This window comes from Piliocolobus tephrosceles, chromosome 17, assembly GCF_002776525.5.
Source record: "Piliocolobus tephrosceles isolate RC106 chromosome 17, ASM277652v3, whole genome shotgun sequence".
NCBI lineage: Eukaryota > Metazoa > Chordata > Mammalia > Primates > Cercopithecidae > Piliocolobus > Piliocolobus tephrosceles.
Genome location: NC_045450.1, coordinates 53,077,459 through 53,096,610, shown reverse-complemented (window position 1 = coordinate 53,096,610; position 19,152 = coordinate 53,077,459). Strand labels below are relative to the sequence as shown.

At 53.9% G+C, this 19,152-nt stretch overlaps 1 protein-coding gene across 4 annotated transcripts; it reads right to left on the bottom strand.

The window, feature by feature from the left end:
• Window positions 1-1,319: 1,319 nt before the first annotated feature.
• On the bottom strand, window positions 1,320-18,899 carry PLA2G15 (phospholipase A2 group XV). Of its 4 annotated transcripts, XM_023210241.3 has the most exons (7): window positions 18,022-18,899; window positions 17,559-17,742; window positions 13,365-13,521; window positions 8,219-8,337; window positions 7,875-7,973; window positions 7,266-7,490; window positions 2,510-3,188 (listed from the first exon to the last, which is right to left on the bottom strand). In XM_023210241.3, exons 2-7 carry the CDS (start codon window positions 17,683-17,685, stop codon window positions 2,677-2,679), a joined length of 1,239 nt encoding a protein of 412 aa, XP_023066009.1. In that variant the 5' UTR covers window positions 17,686-17,742; window positions 18,022-18,899; the 3' UTR covers window positions 2,510-2,676. The 4 variants fall into 4 exon arrangements, with proteins under 4 accessions (XP_026312275.1, XP_023066008.1, XP_023066009.1 ...); XM_026456490.1 differs by lacking the exon at window positions 18,022-18,899 and having other exon boundaries at window positions 1,320-3,188; window positions 7,266-7,365; window positions 17,559-17,832; XM_023210240.1 differs by lacking the exon at window positions 18,022-18,899 and having other exon boundaries at window positions 1,320-3,188; window positions 17,559-17,772.
• Window positions 18,900-19,152: the final 253 nt, after the last annotated feature.

Here is a 19,152-nt window from a genome sequence, read left to right as displayed (position 1 = left end):
GCTGCAGCTAGTAGAGCTTTGAACCCTAGTGTGCTGGTCCTAAAGCCTTCCCTGATTCCATGCCCTCTCTCTCTGCAGCTCTGAAACTGAGGGTGACAGTGAAGCTGAAATGGGTCAGCGGTGAGTGGGGTGCCATGAGTAGGGGGGTGTCAGGGCCAAGCAGGGAGTGAGGTTGGGCAGGACCTGAGGTGAAGCTCCCTGTCATGTTGTCATCCTTTTACTGAGGCCAGAGCTGCAGCTGGACCTGAGTATTTTTTTTTTTTTTTGAGACAGAGTCTTGCTCTGTCGCCCAGGCTGGAGTGCAGTGGCCGGATCTCAGCTCACTGCAAGCCCCGCCTCCCGGGTTCCCGCCATTCTCCTGCCTCAGCCTCCCGAGTAGCTGGGACTACAGGCGCCGCCACCTCGCCCGGCTCGTTTTTTGTATTTTTTAGTAGAGACGGGGTTTCACCGTTTTAGCCAGGATGGTCTCGATCTCCTGACCTCGTGATCCGCCCGTCTCGGCCTCCCAAAGTGCTGGGATTACAGGCTTGAGCCACCGCGCCCGGCCGGACCTGAGTATTTTTACCCCAGGCATTTTTACCCCCACTCTGGGTCACCCTGTCCTTCCAGGTTTGGCTAACAGGTGGTTCGGTGAGAGGGTTCAGAGCGCCCTCTTGTGGCCTCTGGTGTATCAAAGCCTGGCGCCCCAGCTGGTGGGGCTGAGTGAAGACAGAACTGGGTACTGGCTGGGCTCTGGACTACAAAATTCAGGCCAGGACCCTATCCCCTATCCATGTTTCCCTGTCTCTGTTTCTGTCTTTGTCCATACCAGTCTCAGCCCAGTAGTCTCTTTTCCTCCCTTGATCTCTCTCGTCTGTACCTCCCCAGGGGTACAGATGGCAGGCTGATGAGCTGAAGATGCAAAGAAGGATGGCATCCTAAAAAGAACTCTAGGTTCAAAGGATGCTGACACTTGCAAGCCGAGGGAAGACAGAGGCTGGGAAGGAGGGTCTAGCCAGGTGACCTGCAGGACTGTCCTTGCTCCCAGCTCCTGGGTGGCATGTGGGGCCCGCTGACCAGGCAGAAGCAGGGGGAGGACAGGACCCCATTTCCACAGGAATGTTTCAGGTTCTGGTTCTTAGTCCCAGGAGGGGAACTGGATTCCAGGAGAGAGGGCAGGAGGATGAAGTCCACAGAAGGGCACAGGAACCATGCTTTGATGCTGACAGAACCTGTCAAGGCTCCTGTAAAGGCCCAGCCCCTAATTTCCTGCCTCTCCAGCCACCTTGTACCTCCATCACCTCCCTCCCCTCATGCTCAGAGCAGAGCGTAGGCCAGGGCACCTTACAGCGTCCAGAGTACTTTTATTGCCAGAATCCAGATTCAGCCTGCTCAGAGCCCTATGCGGGGCCCACCACTCAGGAACAAAGGGAGACAGATGCCAGGCATGTACGCAACAGAGAAAATCCAGCTGCACAGAAACCCTGTGGGAGAGCAGCTCAGTCCAGCCTGAAGGCAGCTTTGGGAACCCCACCTAGAGGCTGTACCCTTTTCTCAGCCTGTGGCCAGTCACCCACTTAAAGCCTACTGCCATGAAGGCAGCCCTGACTCTCCATGCCTGCTACCACAGGGAGACCCATGGAGCACCCTGGGGCAGACAGAAAGCCCCTAGGGGGGCCTCAGGGGACCCCTGGCTCTCTCAGGGTCCCATTCAGCCCCGTGCTCAGCCCCGCGCTGACCCACTTGGGTACTAGTGAGACCCTAGGGCAGGGTGGCAGTGTGGTGGTGGGATTAGCAAGAGTTACAGCTCAGGGAAGCTGCGAGCAGCCTTGGCTGCTTCCTTGGATTCCCTTTCTCCACAGGTCCCTAGAAGGCCGTGGCTCCAACCCCTGCTCTCATCCTTGGAACCACAGTCCCAGGGCGAAGGGAGGCAGCTTCAGTCCTGGGGCCAACAGTACATCCGAGGAAATCAGAGCTCCTGGGACACAGCCTTCAGGACTGGGGGCACATCTGCTGCCCAATCCAGAGCTTGACTGCTCCTGGCGGTAAGGGAGGTAGGAGTGGAGTGAAATGTCCCAGGGCCTGGGAACCATGAAGAATGCAACAAACTGCCCCTGCCTGCAGGAGCTACTGGGCTCGCCCAGGAAGCCAGTCAGGCTGGCCACCAGCTAAGCCACAGGGAAGCCAGCAGCTCTAGCTACCCATGGCCAGTGGCAGGCCTACCTGTGGCTGGTGTGTGGGAAGGGTCATCCGAGGGGCCAGGAGCCCATCCCTGGGACCTCTGGGTATAGGACCACAGCACAGTAACATCCCTCATAGGAAGGCAGCGGGGCCAGGGCCCAGTAGGCAAGTATGAAAAGCCCATAGGAGTAGGGGGGACACACGGCCCCAGGTAGGGACTGGGACCAGGGCCCAGCCAGCCCACCCTGTGGAGCCAGTCCTGAGGTCACAGCAATTCCACCATCAGCAGCATTCTTGCCATCCAGTGTCCCTGAGTCCAGACTCTCATTTCTTCCTTCTTCACTGCCACAGAGAAAGGATAACAAACAGCACTTCCCCATGGCAGACGCTTCACAGTCCAAGACTCGGGGCCTTGAATGGTCAGTCACAAACTCTGAGAAACTCATGGGCCATGACAGCACCAGAGGCCAAGAGTAGGTCCACAGCTGAGCCATCCAGCCCTGCCTGGCACAGGAGTCAGGGCCCAAGGAGCACACGTTTCAGATAGGCCAGGGTGGTGGCGTTGGCCAGCATCTCGATGTGCTCGCAGCCTGGCAGCTCCTGTAGCAACACTTGGTGCTCCTGGCGGCTCTGCCAGGCCTGGCACTGCAGGGCACTCTTCAAGTTCACAGTACCATCGCCGTCACCAAAGCAGATTTTAGGGTCACGGTCAGGGAAGCTCTCATAGTAGAAGGAGTCTGGTGTGGGGACACCAGTGCCATAGAGGCAGTGCAGTTGCACGCCAGGTGGCATTGTGGCCTCCACCAGCCCTTCTGTATCCTGCCGCATGAGCCAGCCGTCTTCAAAGCCGATGTCCTGGAAGAACCTGCGGTAGTCCCGCAGTGTGTAGTTGGTCGTGGGCGTCTGGACAAACACCTTCTCAGGTGACCACGTGTAGCTGTAGGGCAGCAGCCAGCTGGTGGAGACAGCTGACCGCTGCTGCTCCCGGATCTTCAGGGGCCCGATGACTGGGATCCGGTTGTTGTCTCCTGCAGGGAGAAGGCTCTGGTCAGTCTGTGCTTAGGAATGCCAGCTGGTTGGGCAGCATGTTCACCACCAGGCCCCTGCCAGGGGCCCAGTCCACAGTCCCGCATCTCTACCCTCTTATCATCATTGTAATCACTGTGACTCCCAGCCCTGCCTTGGCTTTTTTTTTTTTTTTCTTTTTGAGACAGGGTCTCCCTCTGTTGCCCAGGCTGGAGTATAGTGGCATGATAACGGTTCACGGCAGCCTCAACCTCTCAGGCTCAGCCAATCCTCCCGCCTCAGCCTTCCAAGTAGCTGGGACTACAGGTATGTGCCACCATGCCTCATGCCTGGCAAATTTTTTTTTTTTTTTTTTGAGGTAGGGTATCATTCTGTCACCCAGGCTGGAGTGCAGTGGTGCAATCTTGGCTCACTGCAACCTCCACCTCCTGGTTCAAGCGATCCTCCTATGTCAGCCTCCTGAGCAGCTGGAACTACACTCATGTCCCACCATGCCCAGCTAAAAATGTTTCCACTTTTTATACAGATGGGGTCTTGCTATGTTGCCCAGGCTGCTTGCCTTGGCTTTGTTTCTCTTTATTTTTGCTACATCTGGGAACCACACATCCAAGATGTTTTGTTTCTTTTGCTTTCCTCACCAGGGAGTGAGGCGGCACATACCCACAGTGTGATTTATGATGCTTCCTTTTCTATAAACTCTACCATCCTCCAAGTGCTGATCAGGTCTGTGGGCACTGACCTAGTCTAGTGAGTCAGCAGGTTGGCAGCCCAGAGATGACATGTTCTGCTTTCCCTTTTATGACACTGAACTGTGTACCAGTTTTTCTCTTCCTAAGCTCAGACCAGTGTTCAGCCAGCAGTGGCCTCATTCCGCCCACTTGCCTGTGCGCTGACCTGGGCAGCCAGGCATGCTAGAGACAGGGCAGGAGGGGAGGCTGCAGATGGAGGCGGAGTCCCAGTACACAGGAATGGGAACAACACAAACACCCGGCAGCCACGGAGGCCTCCGGGAAGTAAAAGCTGCAACTTGGGAACAGGGGCCTCTGGACTGTTCAGGATCCATGGTCGCCCATCACCCCACCCTGTATCTGAAAGCAGGGAGGCCTCTCGGACTGACTGTAGGGCCTCAGCTCTGCCTGCTGTGGCCTGGCTGGGGGACCCCTAAGGTAAGGAAAGCCCCGAGGGGTGCACGGACACCTCCCCGCACCACCCCCCCAGTCCTGGACCGCCAAGGCGGGAAAGAACAGCTTCCCAGCCTTTGAAGCAAAGCTCTAAGGGGACTCACAGATAAACTCTGAAAGGGGCCAGGGTTACCTGTCAAAACTCAGGGTACGCCCACATCCGTCCCTCCAGGCCCAGGCTAGACAGAAGGAGTGGCTCTAATGAGTCCTCACTAAAGCTGAGTGTCTTCCAGCCAATTCAGAGTCACTGGGCCTGACCCAATCACAATGCCAGTAGACCAAGCAGGTCAAGCAGTGGCAGGGACTTGAGCTCATGAGATGCTTGGCACAGCCCCGGCTCATAGCTCCCAAAGCGAGGGTCCATAAGCCTCCCTCAAGTCTTAGCAGAGGGAGGAAACTTCCCTCCTAGAGGAGGAAGCTCTACTCTATAGCTGCAGCTGGTGAGCTGCAACAGTCCTGAAAAGATGGGGGAGGAACCAGAAAAGGGGTGGCTTTCCCAACTGCCAGGCCAGCAGGTGCAGCCAGACCTGCACCTGCTTCCTCCCTGTGTTGCCTACAGAGGCTCCTTGCTGCCCGAAGATGGAGGTGCAACTCATAAATTAAAAACTGTAGTCTAGAGGCCAGGTGCAGGGGCTCATCCTTGTAATCCCAGAACTTTGGGGGGCCAAGGTGGACAGATCATTTGAGGTCAGGAGTTCAAGACCAGCCTGACCAAAATGGTGAAACCCCATCTCTACTAAAAATACAAAAAAATCTGGCTGGCTGTGGTGGTTCATGCTTGTAATCCCAGCACTTTGGGAGGCTGAGGCAGGCAGATCCTCCTGACTTGATGTCAGGAGTTAGAGACTAGCCTGGTCAACATAGCGAAACCCAGTCTCTATTAAAAATACAAAAATTAGCCAGGTGTGGCGGTACACGCCCGTAGTCCCAGCTCCCCGGGAGGCTGAGGCAGGAGAATCACTTGAACCTGGAAAATAGAGGTTGCATGAACCAAGATCATGCTACTGCACTCCAGCCTGAGTGGCAGAGTGAGAAAGACCCTGCCTCAAAAAAAAAAAAAAAATGCTCTAGCCTTCCTCCTCTGGGGTGAAGGTGGGGATGAAGAAGCAAGGATGGGGGTAAGAGTGAGGGACAGCTGGGAACAGAGGCTCACGCCTGTAATCCCAGCACTTTGGGAGGCCGAAGTGAGTGGATCACCTGAGGTCAGGAGTTTGAGATCAGCCTGGCCAACATGGTGAAACCCCATATCTACTTAAAATACAAAAATTAGCTGGGTGTGGTGGTGAGCACCTGTGATCCCAGCTACTCGGGAGGCTGAGGCAGGAGAACTGCTTGAACCCAAAAGACAGAGGTTGCAGTGAACCGAGATCACGCCACTGTACTCCAGCCTGGGCAACAAAGCAGGACCTTGTCTCAAAAGAAAAAAAAAAAAGAGGGAGGGACAAGGTTTAACCACACCTGAGCACTCTGGCCAACCACGCCTGAGCACTGTGTGTATATATGTGTGTTTTGTGTGTGTGTTGTGTGTATGCACAAATGAGTACCTGTGTGACCAACAGTTATGCTACTCTGTATACATGCTTTAAGAAACCTATACAGATTACAAGGACTATCAACTAGATAGGTGAAATTAGGAGTAGTGTTAGATTCTCTCTCTCTCTCTCTCTCTCTCTTTCATACCTAGTCCCCCAGAAGATTCTCTTCTGGAAAAAAAAAAAAAAGATATTTGAAAAAGAATGGGGCTGGGCACGGTGGTTCATGCCTGTAATCCCAGTACTTTGGGAGGCTGAGGTGGGCAGATTCCTCGAGCTCAGGAATTCAAGACCAGCCTGGGCAACATGGTAAAACCTTGTCTTTATAAAAAAATACAAAAATTATCCAGATGTGGTGCATGCCTATGGTCCCAGCTATTCAGAAGGCTGAGGCCAGAGGACTGCTTGAACCCAGGAGGTGGAGGTTGCAGTCAGCTGAGATAGCTGTACTATCAGCCTGTACTTCAGCCTGGGTGAGACCCTGTACCAAAAAAAAAAAAAAGAAGAAGAAAAAGAACGCCACTCTGAAGGAAAGAGAGTGCTGGCCAGGCACGGCGGCTCACACCTGTAATCCTAGCACTTCGGGAGGCTGAGGCGGGAGGATCACCTGGGGTCAGGAGTTCAAGCCCAGCCTGGCCAACATGATGAAACCCCGTCTCTACTAAAATACAAAACTTAGCCAGGTGTGGTGGTGGGCACCTGTAATCCCAGCTACTCAGGAGGCTGAGGCAGGAGAATAGCTTGAACCCAGGAGGCAGAGGTTGCAGTGAGCCAAGATTCCGCCACTGCACTCCAGCCTGGGTGACAGAGCCAGACTCTGTCTCAAAACAAAACAAAAAAAAAAAAAAAGAGGGCTGACCCAAGAGAAGAGTCATTGTGGAGACCAAAGCAACTCCATCTTGGATACTAATCCACCATGTTGGCTTCTGATTAACCCCAGATCCAGGAAGGCCACTGAGATTTCCACTTTATCTACTGTTCCTTGTGCATATATTCACCATAAATCTCACACAACCTCTGTGTTATCATCCTTCAATGTTCAACACATCACATCAGAGTCGCCCTTTCCCTACAGAATATAAGCTCTGGGTCTGGGGGCTAATAGTGTGGGGATCCACCATCTTGTCTAGCCACCACCTGAGACACAGATGTGGCTTCTACTCGTATGTCCCTATTAAATGTTTTTCTCTGAGAAACTAGATTTGTCAGCCTCTTTCTTCCTTGGACTTTTAGGGGTAGATTTGCATAGACCCCACACACTGTGGGACAGACATGAGGCATGCTGGCCTAGGAGGACACTTTGGAAGAGAAGAGAGGGCAGAATTCCTGGCAATAGCCCCCCACACTGGGCCAGGTAGGGTCTTACCTGAAGCCAGGACGCGCAGGGTCTTGGCCACGCCCCCCCAGGGCGCACCCAGTGACACGAAGGCCCGGATATACTTGTCCTTCCAGGCCTGCGGCTGCCGCTGCAGAAAGTAGAGCGTGTACATGTTGCCCATACTGTGGGCAACCAGCACCACGGGGCCCCCATACAGCTGGTACATCTCCTCGATCATCTCGCGGAGGGCCAGGAAGTAAGGCCCGTTTTCATCTGCAGGCCAGAGCCAGGCAGGGGTCAGGCGGGAAGGGTCCTGGAGCCCGAACCACTGAGCTTTTCTCAGGCCAGACACAAGATGAGAGGGGAGGGGAGGGTGCTCACATTCAAACGGAGTGGTCTGGGTCCCCCTGCCTTCCATGAAGGGAGGAAGCCTTATATTTCTCCCCAGGGCTCAGAGGCCCAGAGGTCACAGGGTGGGAAATGGAGGACAGGATAAGACTGACCAAGGGTGGTGGCTATGACCACTAGACTGGATGCCAGAGGCCCAGGGACAGGGGACAGCCAAGGACAAGGGGAGAGCCCAAGACCTGTGGTGCCCATGATCACCTCGCCCCTACCTCCCGAGACTTCAGGGAGGGAACGAGAGTGCCTGCTTACTTGGGGCTCGGCGCCAGTCATAGGGAGCCCCTCGGACATCCTCACCCCGTGTGTAGCCCCAGCCCACAAGGCTCTCCACCATGGTGTGGAAATAGGAACCTGTAGACAGAAATACAGAGGATAAGAAAAGATATACAGCTAGTGCCGGCCACCTACACTATGCCCAGCATGGAGACTGTGACAGTCGGCAGGTCCCTGGAAGAATGCTACAGGGCTCTGTGCCCACGCTGATCAGAGACAGCTCACAGGCTGTCTGTACAAACCAGCAGAGTTCCTCCAGTTCCAGCTCGAGTCCAGCAGAAACCCCATCCCAGCTCCCGGAGGCCTTGAGTGAGGCTACATACCCACGCTGCTTTTGCTGGGGTCCAGGAACTCCAGTGAGAAGGTCTTCCCAAAGCCAGGGACACGTACATCCACACCATCAGGAAACTGGGTGGCCCTGGATGTTTTGTTGTAAACCAGCCTGTTGTGAGAGGATATCGAGCCAGTGACCCAGAGGGGACACGGAGCTTGGTGTGTCTCAACCGTGCATCATGTCCTGAGTCATACTCCCTTCCCATGCCCAGGTTTGGTCAGATGGATAGGAGAGACCGAAAAGTAACAAAGCAGGTTGATAAAGCACAGATGTCCTGTAATCCCAGCACTTTGGGAGGCTGAGGCGGGCAGATCATCTGAGGTCAGGATTTTGAAACCAGCCTGGCCAATGTGGTGAAACCACGTCTCTACTAAAAATACAAAAATTGTCCGGATGCATTGGGTCAGGTCTGTTAATCCTAGCACTTTGGGAGGCTGAGGCTGGCAGGTCACCGGAGGTCAGGGGTTTGAGACCAGCCTGACCAACAGGGCAAAACCCCGTCTCTACTAAAGATACAAAATTAGCCGGGTGTGGTGGCAGGCGACTGTAATCCCAGCTACTCAGGAGGCTGAGGCAGGAGAATCGCTTGAACCCAGGAGGCAGAGGTTGCAGTGAGCTGAGATCACGCCATTGCACTCGAGCCTGGGTGACAAAGCAAGACTCCGTCTCAAAAAAAAAAAAAAAAAAGCACAGATCAGAGTAATTACATTCAAACAAGGACCCTACCAACACATACTTACTCCAAATACTGACCCCAGGACCCCTATCGAAGCAACGTTCCCCTCTCCCCCGTGACCCTACCCTAGAATGAGGGTCTTGGACCTGGTTGGGAGGAGGCGGCAGTCCTGGTTCGCTGTGAACTTCACACTGGACCCCAAGAGGCAGTCCACCCTCTTTCAGCTTCCCATTACTCCATCTCCTTGCATCCAGCTCCTGCCACCCAACATAACCCAGGCAAAGGAGATAGTGAGTGCAGTACACAACAGAACCAGACAAGGGCCGGGTGCAGTGGCTGACACCTGTAGTTCCAACACTTTGCAAGGCCAAGGTGGGAGGAATGCTTGAGGCCAGGAGTTCAAGGGCAGCCTGGGCAATATAGTGAGGCCTTGTTGCTACTAAAAATAAAAAATTAGTCAGGCATGGTGGTGCAGGCCTGTGGTCCCAGCTACTTGGAAGGCTGAGGCAGGAGGATGACTTGCACCTGGGATATTGAGGCTGCAGTGAGCCATAATCATGCCACTACACACCAGTCTGGGCAGCAAAGTAAGACCCTGTCTCAAAAAAACAAAAACAAAAAAACCACTAGGCCAGGTGCAGTGGCTCACGCCTATAATCTCAGCATTTTGGGAGGCTGAGGCAGGTGGATCACTTGAGGTCAGGAGTCTGAGACCAGCCTGGCCAACATGGTGAAACCCCATCTCTACTAAAAACACAAAAATTAACCAGGCATGGTGACGTGTACCTGTCATCCCAGTTACTCGGGAGGCTGAGGCAGGGGAATTTCTTGAGCCTGAGAGGCAGAGGTGCAGTGAGCCGAGATCGTGCCACTGCACTCCAGCCTGGTCAATAAGAGCGAAACTCCATCTCAAAAAAAAGAAAAAAAAAAAACCTAGAAAGGCACCATGCCTCAGGGCTGCTATAGGGGTGGGTAGGCAGACAGAAGAGGCAAGGCCCAGAGAAATGATGGGAGCTGGTGGGGAGAGACAGGAGGAAGGCCTTGTGTGGCCCCAGGTAGGTATAATTGGGTCCCACTTCCTCTGGGCATTGGCCACAGCAGCCAGTCAACCTCCAAACACATCCTCCATGAAGGAAGGGAATGAACCATGCTCCTATGGCCCCCTGGTACCCCAGGGCTGTATCACCTGTCAGACTGCAACGACAAGGCCCATGGCTTGCCCAGCAAATTCCTAAGCGCCATGACATAGGACATGGACCACCAGCTACTGACTTGAGATCCCTAACAGCCCTTTCTTAGTTTTCTTTCTTCTTCTTTTTTGAGACAGGGTCTCACTCCGTCCAGGTTGCAGTGCAATGAGGGCATCATAGCTCACTGTAGCCATAACCTCCTGGGCTCAAGTGATTCTCTTACCTCATCCTCCTGAATAGCTAGGCAGGCACCACCATGCCTGGCTTATTTATTTGTTTGTTTGTTTGTTTGTTTATTTTGTAGGGACAGGGCCACACTATGCTGTTCATGCTGGTCTCAAACTCCTGGGCCCGAGTGATCCTCCTGCCTCAGCCTCCCAAAGCACTAGGATTACAGGCATGAGCCACCGCACCCGGCCTATTAGTTTTCTGGAACTGTGCAATAAATTACCACAGACTCAGCAGCTTCTAACACTACACACATTATCTCATAGTTTCTGTCGCTGCAGTGCCAAACAGAACCAGACAGGACAGACCCCGCCTCAGGGCTAAGTACACGGCTGCGGCACCATATCCTGTGGGAAGAGGGTTGTCAAGGCCTGAATAAATGATGGGAACAGGGCGAGGGGCAGGTGGACACCTTATACCAGAAGAAAAGCCTTGTGCCTTTGTGCTAGGCCAGGAACCTTGCTCTGGCCCACCTCACAATGAAGAGGTAAATGTGCCCCCCAAAACACAGGAACCTAGAGTTTCTGGTGGTTCTGAGTCCCACCTGTCCCCTTAGATATCAGCCACAGAAAGCTGACAGGATCCCCACAATTGACCCAGATAACAGGTCCTGGAGGCCCATTCTCTCCAGAGGAATTTGTAGATTATCCCAATGGTCACAAAGCAAAGTAGCTTGTTGCTACTAAAAATAAAAAATTATCAAACAACAAAATGCAGAAAACTGTTCTGGAAAGCCAAAGCAGTTCTGCCTGGGTGAAAATCTAAACAGGTCAGAGAAGCAGTGAAGGCAGACAGGCCCCTCTTGGTATCAGCTGGCACTCCAACTGGCAATATCTGAGGCCATGTCCCCAGTATAAAAATAGAAATGCACACCAACAGCCCAGAAATAACCCCAGTCACACAACACACAGAGGAGGAAGGAGTCAACAAAACGGGCATCACAAACAGCTGGCAGGCCAGGGCGCCTGGAGGAGCAGCTAGAAAGTCTCTGGGAAAACCTTTTTTTTTTGAGACAGTCTCGTTCTGTCACCCAGGCTAGAGTGCAGTGGCCCGATCTCTGCTCACTGCAACCTCTGCCTCCCAAGTTCAAGTGATTCTCCTGTCTCAGCCTCTCGAGTAGCTGGGATTACAGGTGTGTACCACCATGCCCAGCTAATTTTTGTATTTTCTTTTTTTTTTTTTTTTTTTGAGACAGAGTCTTTTACTGTCCCCTGGGCTGGAGTGCAATGGCACGATCTCAGCTCACTGCAACCTCCACCTCCCAGATTCAAGCGATTCTCCTGCCTCAGCCTCTTGAGTAGCTGGGATTACAGGCGTGAACCACTACGCCTGGGCTTAATTTTTGTATTTTTAGTAGAGACAGGGTTTCACTGTGTTGGCCAGGTTGGTCTCGAACTCCTGACCTCATGATCTGCCCACCTCAGCCTCCCAAAGTGCTGGGATTACAGGCATGAGCCACCGCACCCGACCAGGAAAAACTTTTAATTTGGGAGACTCCATTCAGCTCAAACATGTATTGGGCACCAACTGTGTTTCTGGTTCTACTGCTATAAAGATAAAACAGAGACACACTCCCTCCCTTCACGGAGCTCAGCCTGGGAGGGAACCTCAGCTCAGAGCCACACATTCTGGGTTTGAATTCTGATTCTACCATTTATTAGCTGAGTGAACACAGGCAATCACTGTAACCTCGTTGAGCTTCCAGATTTCCCAGCTGTAAAGCCGGTTTAAAAACCACCTGTTGGCAAGTAATGCTGGTGAAAAAAAAAAAACAAAAAAAAACCCAGCACCTATTTCAAAATGGGATTGCTGTAAGACTAAACGAAAGTAAGTATATAAAATGTGTAGTGCCTGTGCAATTTGGGGAAACATGCCTGGAGACAAATTTGGGCACGTGATGACATTTAGAGGAAACAAGCATGGGGCCTGGGAGGAGGAGAGGCGAACCTCTCTGGAGAGTCAAAAGGGAGCTGTCACAAAGGGACCAGGGTCAGGTTGATTTGTTGTTGTTGTTGTTGTTTTGAGATAGGGTCTTGCTCTGCAACCCAGGCTGGAGTACAGTGGTGTGATCTCTGCCCACTGCAACCTCTGCTTCTCTGGCTCAAGCAATTCTCCTGCCTCAGCCCCCTAAGTAGCTGGGACTACAGGTACATGCCCAGCTAATCTTTTTGTAATTTGGGAAGAGATGGGGTTTTACCATGTTGCCCAGGCTGTTCTTCAACTCATGAGCTCAGGTGATCTGCTTGCCTCAGCCTCCCAAAGTGATGGGATTATAGGAGAGCCACAGTGCCTGGCCTAGGGTCATGTTTTAAAGGGTGAATGGAAGCACATTTATCAGGCAAAGGGTGTAGAAATAGATTCCAGGCCAAAAGAACAGCAGGTGCAAAGACATGGCATGTCCCAAGAAGAACAAGCAGCTGGAGACGTAAGGGAGGCCAAGTCACAGACAAGGAAAGGGGTGGGGGCCATGCCAAGGCTCTGAATAGCGGCTGGGGCACGGAAATTTTGTGTAGGCAGGCGTGGTGGCTCATGCCTGTAATCCCAGCACTTTGGGAGGCCAAGGTGGGCAGACCACTTGAGCTCAGGAGTTCTAGACCAGCATGGCCAACGTGGTAAAACACCATCTCCACTAAAAATACAAAAAATTAGCCAGGCATGGTGGTGGGCGCCTATAGTCCCAGCTACTTGGGAGGGTGAGGCACAAGAATTGCTTGAACCTGGGAAGTGGAGGTTGCAGTGAGCCAAGATGGCGCCAGCCTGAGTGACACAGTGAGACTCCGTCCCAAAATAAAAGAAAAAAAAATTGTGTGTAGGCATGAGAGGCCAGGGCTGGAGAGTAGAAGAACAAGGGTAGCTGGAAGGGAAAGTTAGTTCTGCCTGGGAGTGCAGAGGTGGTGCCGACCAGACCAGACCAGACCAGACCGAGGACCTGGGGAAGGAGAGAGGTCAGTGACCTCGAGATGAGGATAGAAGAAACAGGCTCTGGAGCCCTCTCAGGCCTGTTGGTGAGCAGCACCCCCGCTGTGTGCCCCAGCCCCCACCTGATATTATCAATCCAGCAGTCAATGATGACAGGCAGCAGCAGTTCCAGGTTCAGCCAGATTGTGAAGTAGCTTTCGGTCTTCTTGGAGCAGAGGTAGTGCACCACTGTCGGCTTATCCAGCTTGGCTTCCAGCTGGTTCCCCAAATCACCAGGGACTGCAGGGGGCACAGGACATGTGTGAGCCCTCGCCCTGGCAGGTTCAAGACTCCCAAGAACTTTGATGTCTGCAGCAGACCCCTTGAAGAGCCACAGATACTATGGCAGACCTGTGCAGTTCCACACCTCAAATTAAAGCACAGTGCCGGTGGCAGGAAATTCAGAGAGCAGGGACCTTGACTCAAAGGCCAGGGAACCATTTTTGTGCAGAAAAGCTGCTACTGCTGTGTAGTGCAAAGATGCCTGTGGGGGGCTTGGGAGAGGCCTGACATGTTTGGGGAAGGGCCCTAACACTGTCTCCAACTCCAGATAAAGTAAGTCTCCTAGATATTCACTGGAACATCCTCCTGGGCCATTCAGATTATTGGAAAGGGGTTTAGGGTGAAGTCACTCCCCATGCTAGGCCTCTGTTTCCATATCTGTTAAATGAGATTTTGGTCTGAATCACCCCCAGCAAACACAGACACACCTTTACACATAGTTTTTATGGTTAATGGACCCAGATGGGAGCTCTGCCTGGGAGGAGGGTCTTGGAGACCCCTTTGCATTCCAGAACCTCCAAAGTTTGGCCAAGGCCCTATCATTAGATATATACCCTCGAGGCGGGGTATGGTGGCTCATGCCTGTAATCCCAGCACTTTGGGAGGTAGGGAGGCGAGTGGATCACTTGTGGTCAGGAGTTCAAGACCAGCCTGGCAGGCCAGGCACAGTGGCTCACGCCTGTAATCCCAGCACTTTGGGAGGCCGAGGTGGGTGGATCACGAGGTCAGGAGATAGAGAACATCCTGGCCAACATGGTGAAACCCCGTCTCTACTAAAAATACAAAAATTAGCCGGGTGTGGTGGCACGCACCTGTAATCCCAGCTACTCGGGAGGCTGAGGCAGGAGAATCACTTGAACCTGGGAGTCAGAGGTTACAGTGAGCCAAGATCACCATTGCACTCCAGCCTGGCAACAGAATGAGACCCCGTCTCAAAAAAAAAAAAAAAAAAAAAAAAAAAAGACCAGCCTAGCCAACATGGTGAAAACCCATTTCTACTAAAAATACAAAAAATCACCTTGGCGTGGTAGCACATGCCTGTAATCCCAGCTACTCAGGAGGCTGAGACAGTAGAATTGCTTGAACCCAAGAGGAGAGGTTGCAGTGAGCTCGTGCCATTGCACTCCAGCCTGGGTGACAGACCAAGACCCGGTCTCAAAAAGAAAAAAAAAAGATATATACCCTGGAGGCTTGAACCCAAAGTCTTCCACCCATAGCTATCCCAGGCTACAGAGAAGACAGGGTCCTGTTCACCATGAGAGAGGAAGAAGGAAACAGAACAGAGCTCTTGGCCACTTGGCTAAAATTCAACCAAAGTATCCAGGATAGACTTGTGGGAGCGAAACGAACAGAAACATAGCTGAGAGAAGCTTACATTGGCACCCACCAGCCTACCAAGGGCCCAGGCCTTACTAAAGGCCAGAGTCCAGTAAGGTGCCAGAGAACAGATCATCTGGAGGGCCCTGGCATGGCTGGGAGCCCATGTTGGAAACAGCCACCCTGAATCAGCACCATTATCACCACAGTCCAGGCCCTCAGGTGACTTCTCTCCATCCCAGCCAGCCCGTTCAGTCTACTCAGAACTCTGGGGCCCTGGTGACACCCAAATCCCTCCCCACTGCTTCAAAGCCCTTCACAGTTTCGTTACTCCCAGTGACCTTTCAGGCCTCACCTGCCCCCACATGCCATGCTCTCACCACTTCTCAAACACATCCCCGTTTAGGGTCCACGATCATCTAGTGAAAAACCAGCACTGGGCTCTCCTGGACATTCACTGGGCACTGACTGTAAATCCAGCCCTGCACAGGGCATGCCCTCCCTGGGCACCATCCCAGTGTCTTCAGGGTGCCATGAGAGGCAGGGGTGGCACCTGCCTTCACCTCCCCTCATGGTATGGGTGCAGAGGTGGGGAGTCCCCATCACAATAGCCTCCGGATGACATGCCTGTGGACTGGGTAGGGCAGGGCGAAGACCTTGGTCACTGTCTCTACCAAACGGGAAATGGCTAAAAGAGGAAGTCACCAGATCTGCTTTACTCAGATGCTCCTTGCCCTGGTCAGGCTGTGTGGCCTCTAAAAATAGCAGTGGCCACTTCCCGAGCCCCTCTGTGCCTGGAACTAGGACAAGATCCATCTGCATGCCTTTCACCTCAAGTAACACTGGGAGGGGACAGCCTTACTATTCCACTTAACAGATGAGGAGACTGAGGCTGCAAGAGGTGGAAATGGCCTTGCCATTTCCTTCCCTTTGCCCAGGGTCTTCTGCATCACATCTCTCTGGCCTCTCTTTCCTCCACCACCATTTCAGGACCCACCCCTAGAGGATTCTGGTCCTCTGACAGTCAAGGTCAGATCCCTGCTCTGTGCCCAGGAGCTGCTTGTCCAACTGCCCACCACGATGTCTCCCAGGGCCAAGTCCAGCAGCCTCACTCCCTGAGAAGCTGGGCAGGTTAGGACTCCTGCTTCTCTGTGATTCTGGGTGGGGTCTGAGGCTCTTCTGCTGTGACCTAGGATAAACAGACTGACTGAATTGATGAGTGTGGTTAGCATTAATCCAGGCAAAATGGCTGTGTGCCAGCCACAGACCACGTGTTTCCCAATGCCATGCCCCTCAGACTCAGAAATCTGCAGACCCACCCAAGACTCCCTGAGGCCCTCAAGATAAAGTCCAGATGACCCAAACAGTCACAAGGCCTGTGCAGTCCACTCCTCCCCTGACTCAATCCCAGGCAGCCTGAGATGCTCACCCCTCTCCCCCTGCCCAGTACTCTCTCCTGGCCTTAGCTCCAGCTATATACTCCAGGAAGCCTTCCTTGACACCCACCCATCTGCTGGGTTGGTGGATTCTCTGTGCTTGCCCCACACAGGCTTCCTCTCTGGGGATCATTGTTATTCCTATCCTGCAAGCTTTGGGGAGGCAGGGCCAAGTCTCCCCAAATCCCATGGTGAACCTGGGCCTAGAATCCCCCTGGAGCATTTCCTGTCTGGGAACTCCTGGTGGGGCCTGCCTGGCACCACCCTGCCTGCCAACTCTACCCTTCTATGATTTACATCGTACCCATTTAAAGTATTCTCAGCAGAAAGAGCACGGAGATCACACTGCACTAGACTCCGCTTGTAACTCATGCCTCGGATGCCTCTGCTTTCAGGAATCCTGGCTGGCCACGGACACGCCAGCTGTGGATGGGAGTGACAGCCTGAATGAGGCACCCAAGTCCCCCTAGACAGAGGTCTCATCCCTGCCCATCCCCACAAGGAAATACTGTGGCCGCTGTAGAATTGCCAGGGTTGTGATCAAGGAGTGGTGTGGGCAGGGGAGGTCACCCAGCCTCGACATAGTCTAGTCCAAGCATGTGTGGCAGGGTAAGAGTACAAGCATGTTGCCTGACACAGGTTCATGGCCATTGCCCCAACCCTTTCCCCCGACTTCAGCGTCTTCAGTTTCCCTTAGGCCTTTTCCCTCAGGAAGTGCCACACATCTGATAAGTTGTGGGAGTTGGTGGCCAGCTAGGAGAGCAATCCTTTCCCTAAGGAGGTTCCCTTCAGTAATGCCTTCTGGTATATGTAGCATTGGAAGGGTCGAGGGTGACAGCCTCCTAGCCAGGCCCACGTCGATGCAGAGGTCAACTCAGGAGCCACTCTACACACCCCCCACCATCCCTCAGGAGTGGGGCTGAAGCACCTGTCTTTCTAGCCAAAAAATGTGGTAAGAGGAGGCAAGGCTTGGGAATGATGCAGACAAATGGAACTATGAATAACCAGATGGTAACACGCCCACTCACCCCCATTTTCTACCAGGTCAGGAGGTGGGGAGCTGACCACACCCGGCCCAGCATGGCGGGAGGTGGGCCGGCAGATCTAGATCACCTAAGTGACAAGAGAGACATCAATACGCTCCCCCATTCCGTGACTGGAACAGATGCAGACCTGGAAGGTAGCCCCGCCCGCGACCCGTCCCGCCCGACCGACGAACCCACCACGAGACCCGTGCCTCACCCAGCACCACTGGGGGGTGACGTCCGGCCGGGAGCGCTGGGTCCGCGAGCAGCATTAGCAGCAGCAAGAGGAACAGGAGGCCATCCGGGAGCAGCCCCACACGGTAGGGCCGGAGGTGGAGACCCATGGTGTACGACGGTCCCGGTAGGTCCAAGGGAGCAGGTTCAGCTCTCTGGGCTCTCGCCTAGGCGGGGGCGGTGGCGACGCACTGAACCCCGCCGCCCGCATCCCCCGCATCCTCCCGGCCAATCAGAGCCCTCCTCCCGCAAACGGCCTACCAATAGGGACTAGCCGCCATATACGTCCCTCCCAGTCGGGGCCCGCCGCCCTGCGCTTGCCCAACCCCCTGCTCCCGGGACCACGCTGCGCGCCGAGCACATCGATAGATCGAGGTATCTACCGCCTGGCTCCGGGCGCTCAGTCGCCCATCCCGCTGCTGTGTACCCCGCCCAGCCCTGAGTACCCGAAATCCGCGCTGCGCAGCCCTCACCTGGCGACGCCCTGACCTGGAGGATCTGGAACGGACAAGACCGGGAGAGGATAAGAGGTGCAGCGCTCGCTGCTGCTGAGCGACCCCGGTTAAAGCAAGAAGAGGGGAAGTGAGTCCCTGACAGTTCTTGGGCCTCAGGTGACCAGGAGCTGACCAGGACCTTTGTGCAACCCCCACACCAATTCTTAGCACACCCTGCCCCGAGGGCACCTGGGTTTGGCCAGTCAGCCCCTGTAACTCTGCCCCGGGATTACAGATGCGGGGGGAACCGGGAGAGGCCAGGTCAGCATGTTCAGTTCCCAAGAGAGGGGTTAATCTGTTCGTTTTAGGGGCGCAGAGTGCAGCGTCACCCCGCTAGTCCGGGTAGTTCGGGCGCGGGGTTGGGAGTGGGCTTGAGCCTGGATCCTGCGCCATGGGCCATCTGCAAGTTCGCCTGTAGAGCAGGAGAGGCATCGGGAGCTCGTGATCCCTCTCCACTCGGGCAAACCTGCAGAACCGGAGAGGACACGGACTCCCTGCGCCAGGAAGCAGGGGCAAACAGAGTGGGCAAAGACCTGACAGCCGGCACCATAGGTCACTGTGGGATAGAGAGACAAGAGTATTTGGGAAATAGAGGTCTTGATTCTCCACACACACACCCCTTCGAAGAGGCAGCTGCACCCTGATCATCCCATCCGGTCCCAAGAAATTTGTCCTGCCTCTTCCTTCCTTCTTCTTGGTAAGCAACTGACCTGGCTATGAAGCCACTATCTTGCCCTGCCCTTCTCAAGTTCTTATAATGAAACATGTTGGTGACTAGGCTACCACCACCCTCCCTCTTTCTTTCTTTCTTTTTTTTTGAGACAGGGTCTGTCTGTCACTCAAGCTGAAGTACAGTGGCACAATCACGGCTCATTGCCTCCTTGACTTCTCAGGCTCAAGCGATCCTTCCCACCTCAGCCTCCTGAGTAGCTGAGACTACAGCTGTACACCCCCACTCAGCTAGTTTTTTTAATTTTTTGTAGAGTTGGGGGGGTCTCACTATGTTGCCCAGGCCAGTATTGAACTCCTAGCCTTAAGTAATCCACCTGCTTCAGCCTCCCAAAGTGCTGAGATTACAGGTGT

Bases quoted from the DNA above. Each gene is read 5' to 3' on its own strand.
- PLA2G15 (XM_023210241.3), bottom strand. From the start codon at position 17,685: ATGGGTCTCCACCTCCGGCCCTACCGTGTGGGGCTGCTCCCGGATGGC. The intron at 13,522-17,558 runs GTGAGGCACGGG...TGCCCCCTGCAG, and splicing joins TCACCCCCCAGTGGTGCTGG to TCCCTGGTGATTTGGGGAAC. The intron at 7,491-7,874 runs GTAAGCAGGCAC...TCTGGCCTGCAG, and splicing joins TGACTGGCGCCGAGCCCCAA to ATGAAAACGGGCCTTACTTC.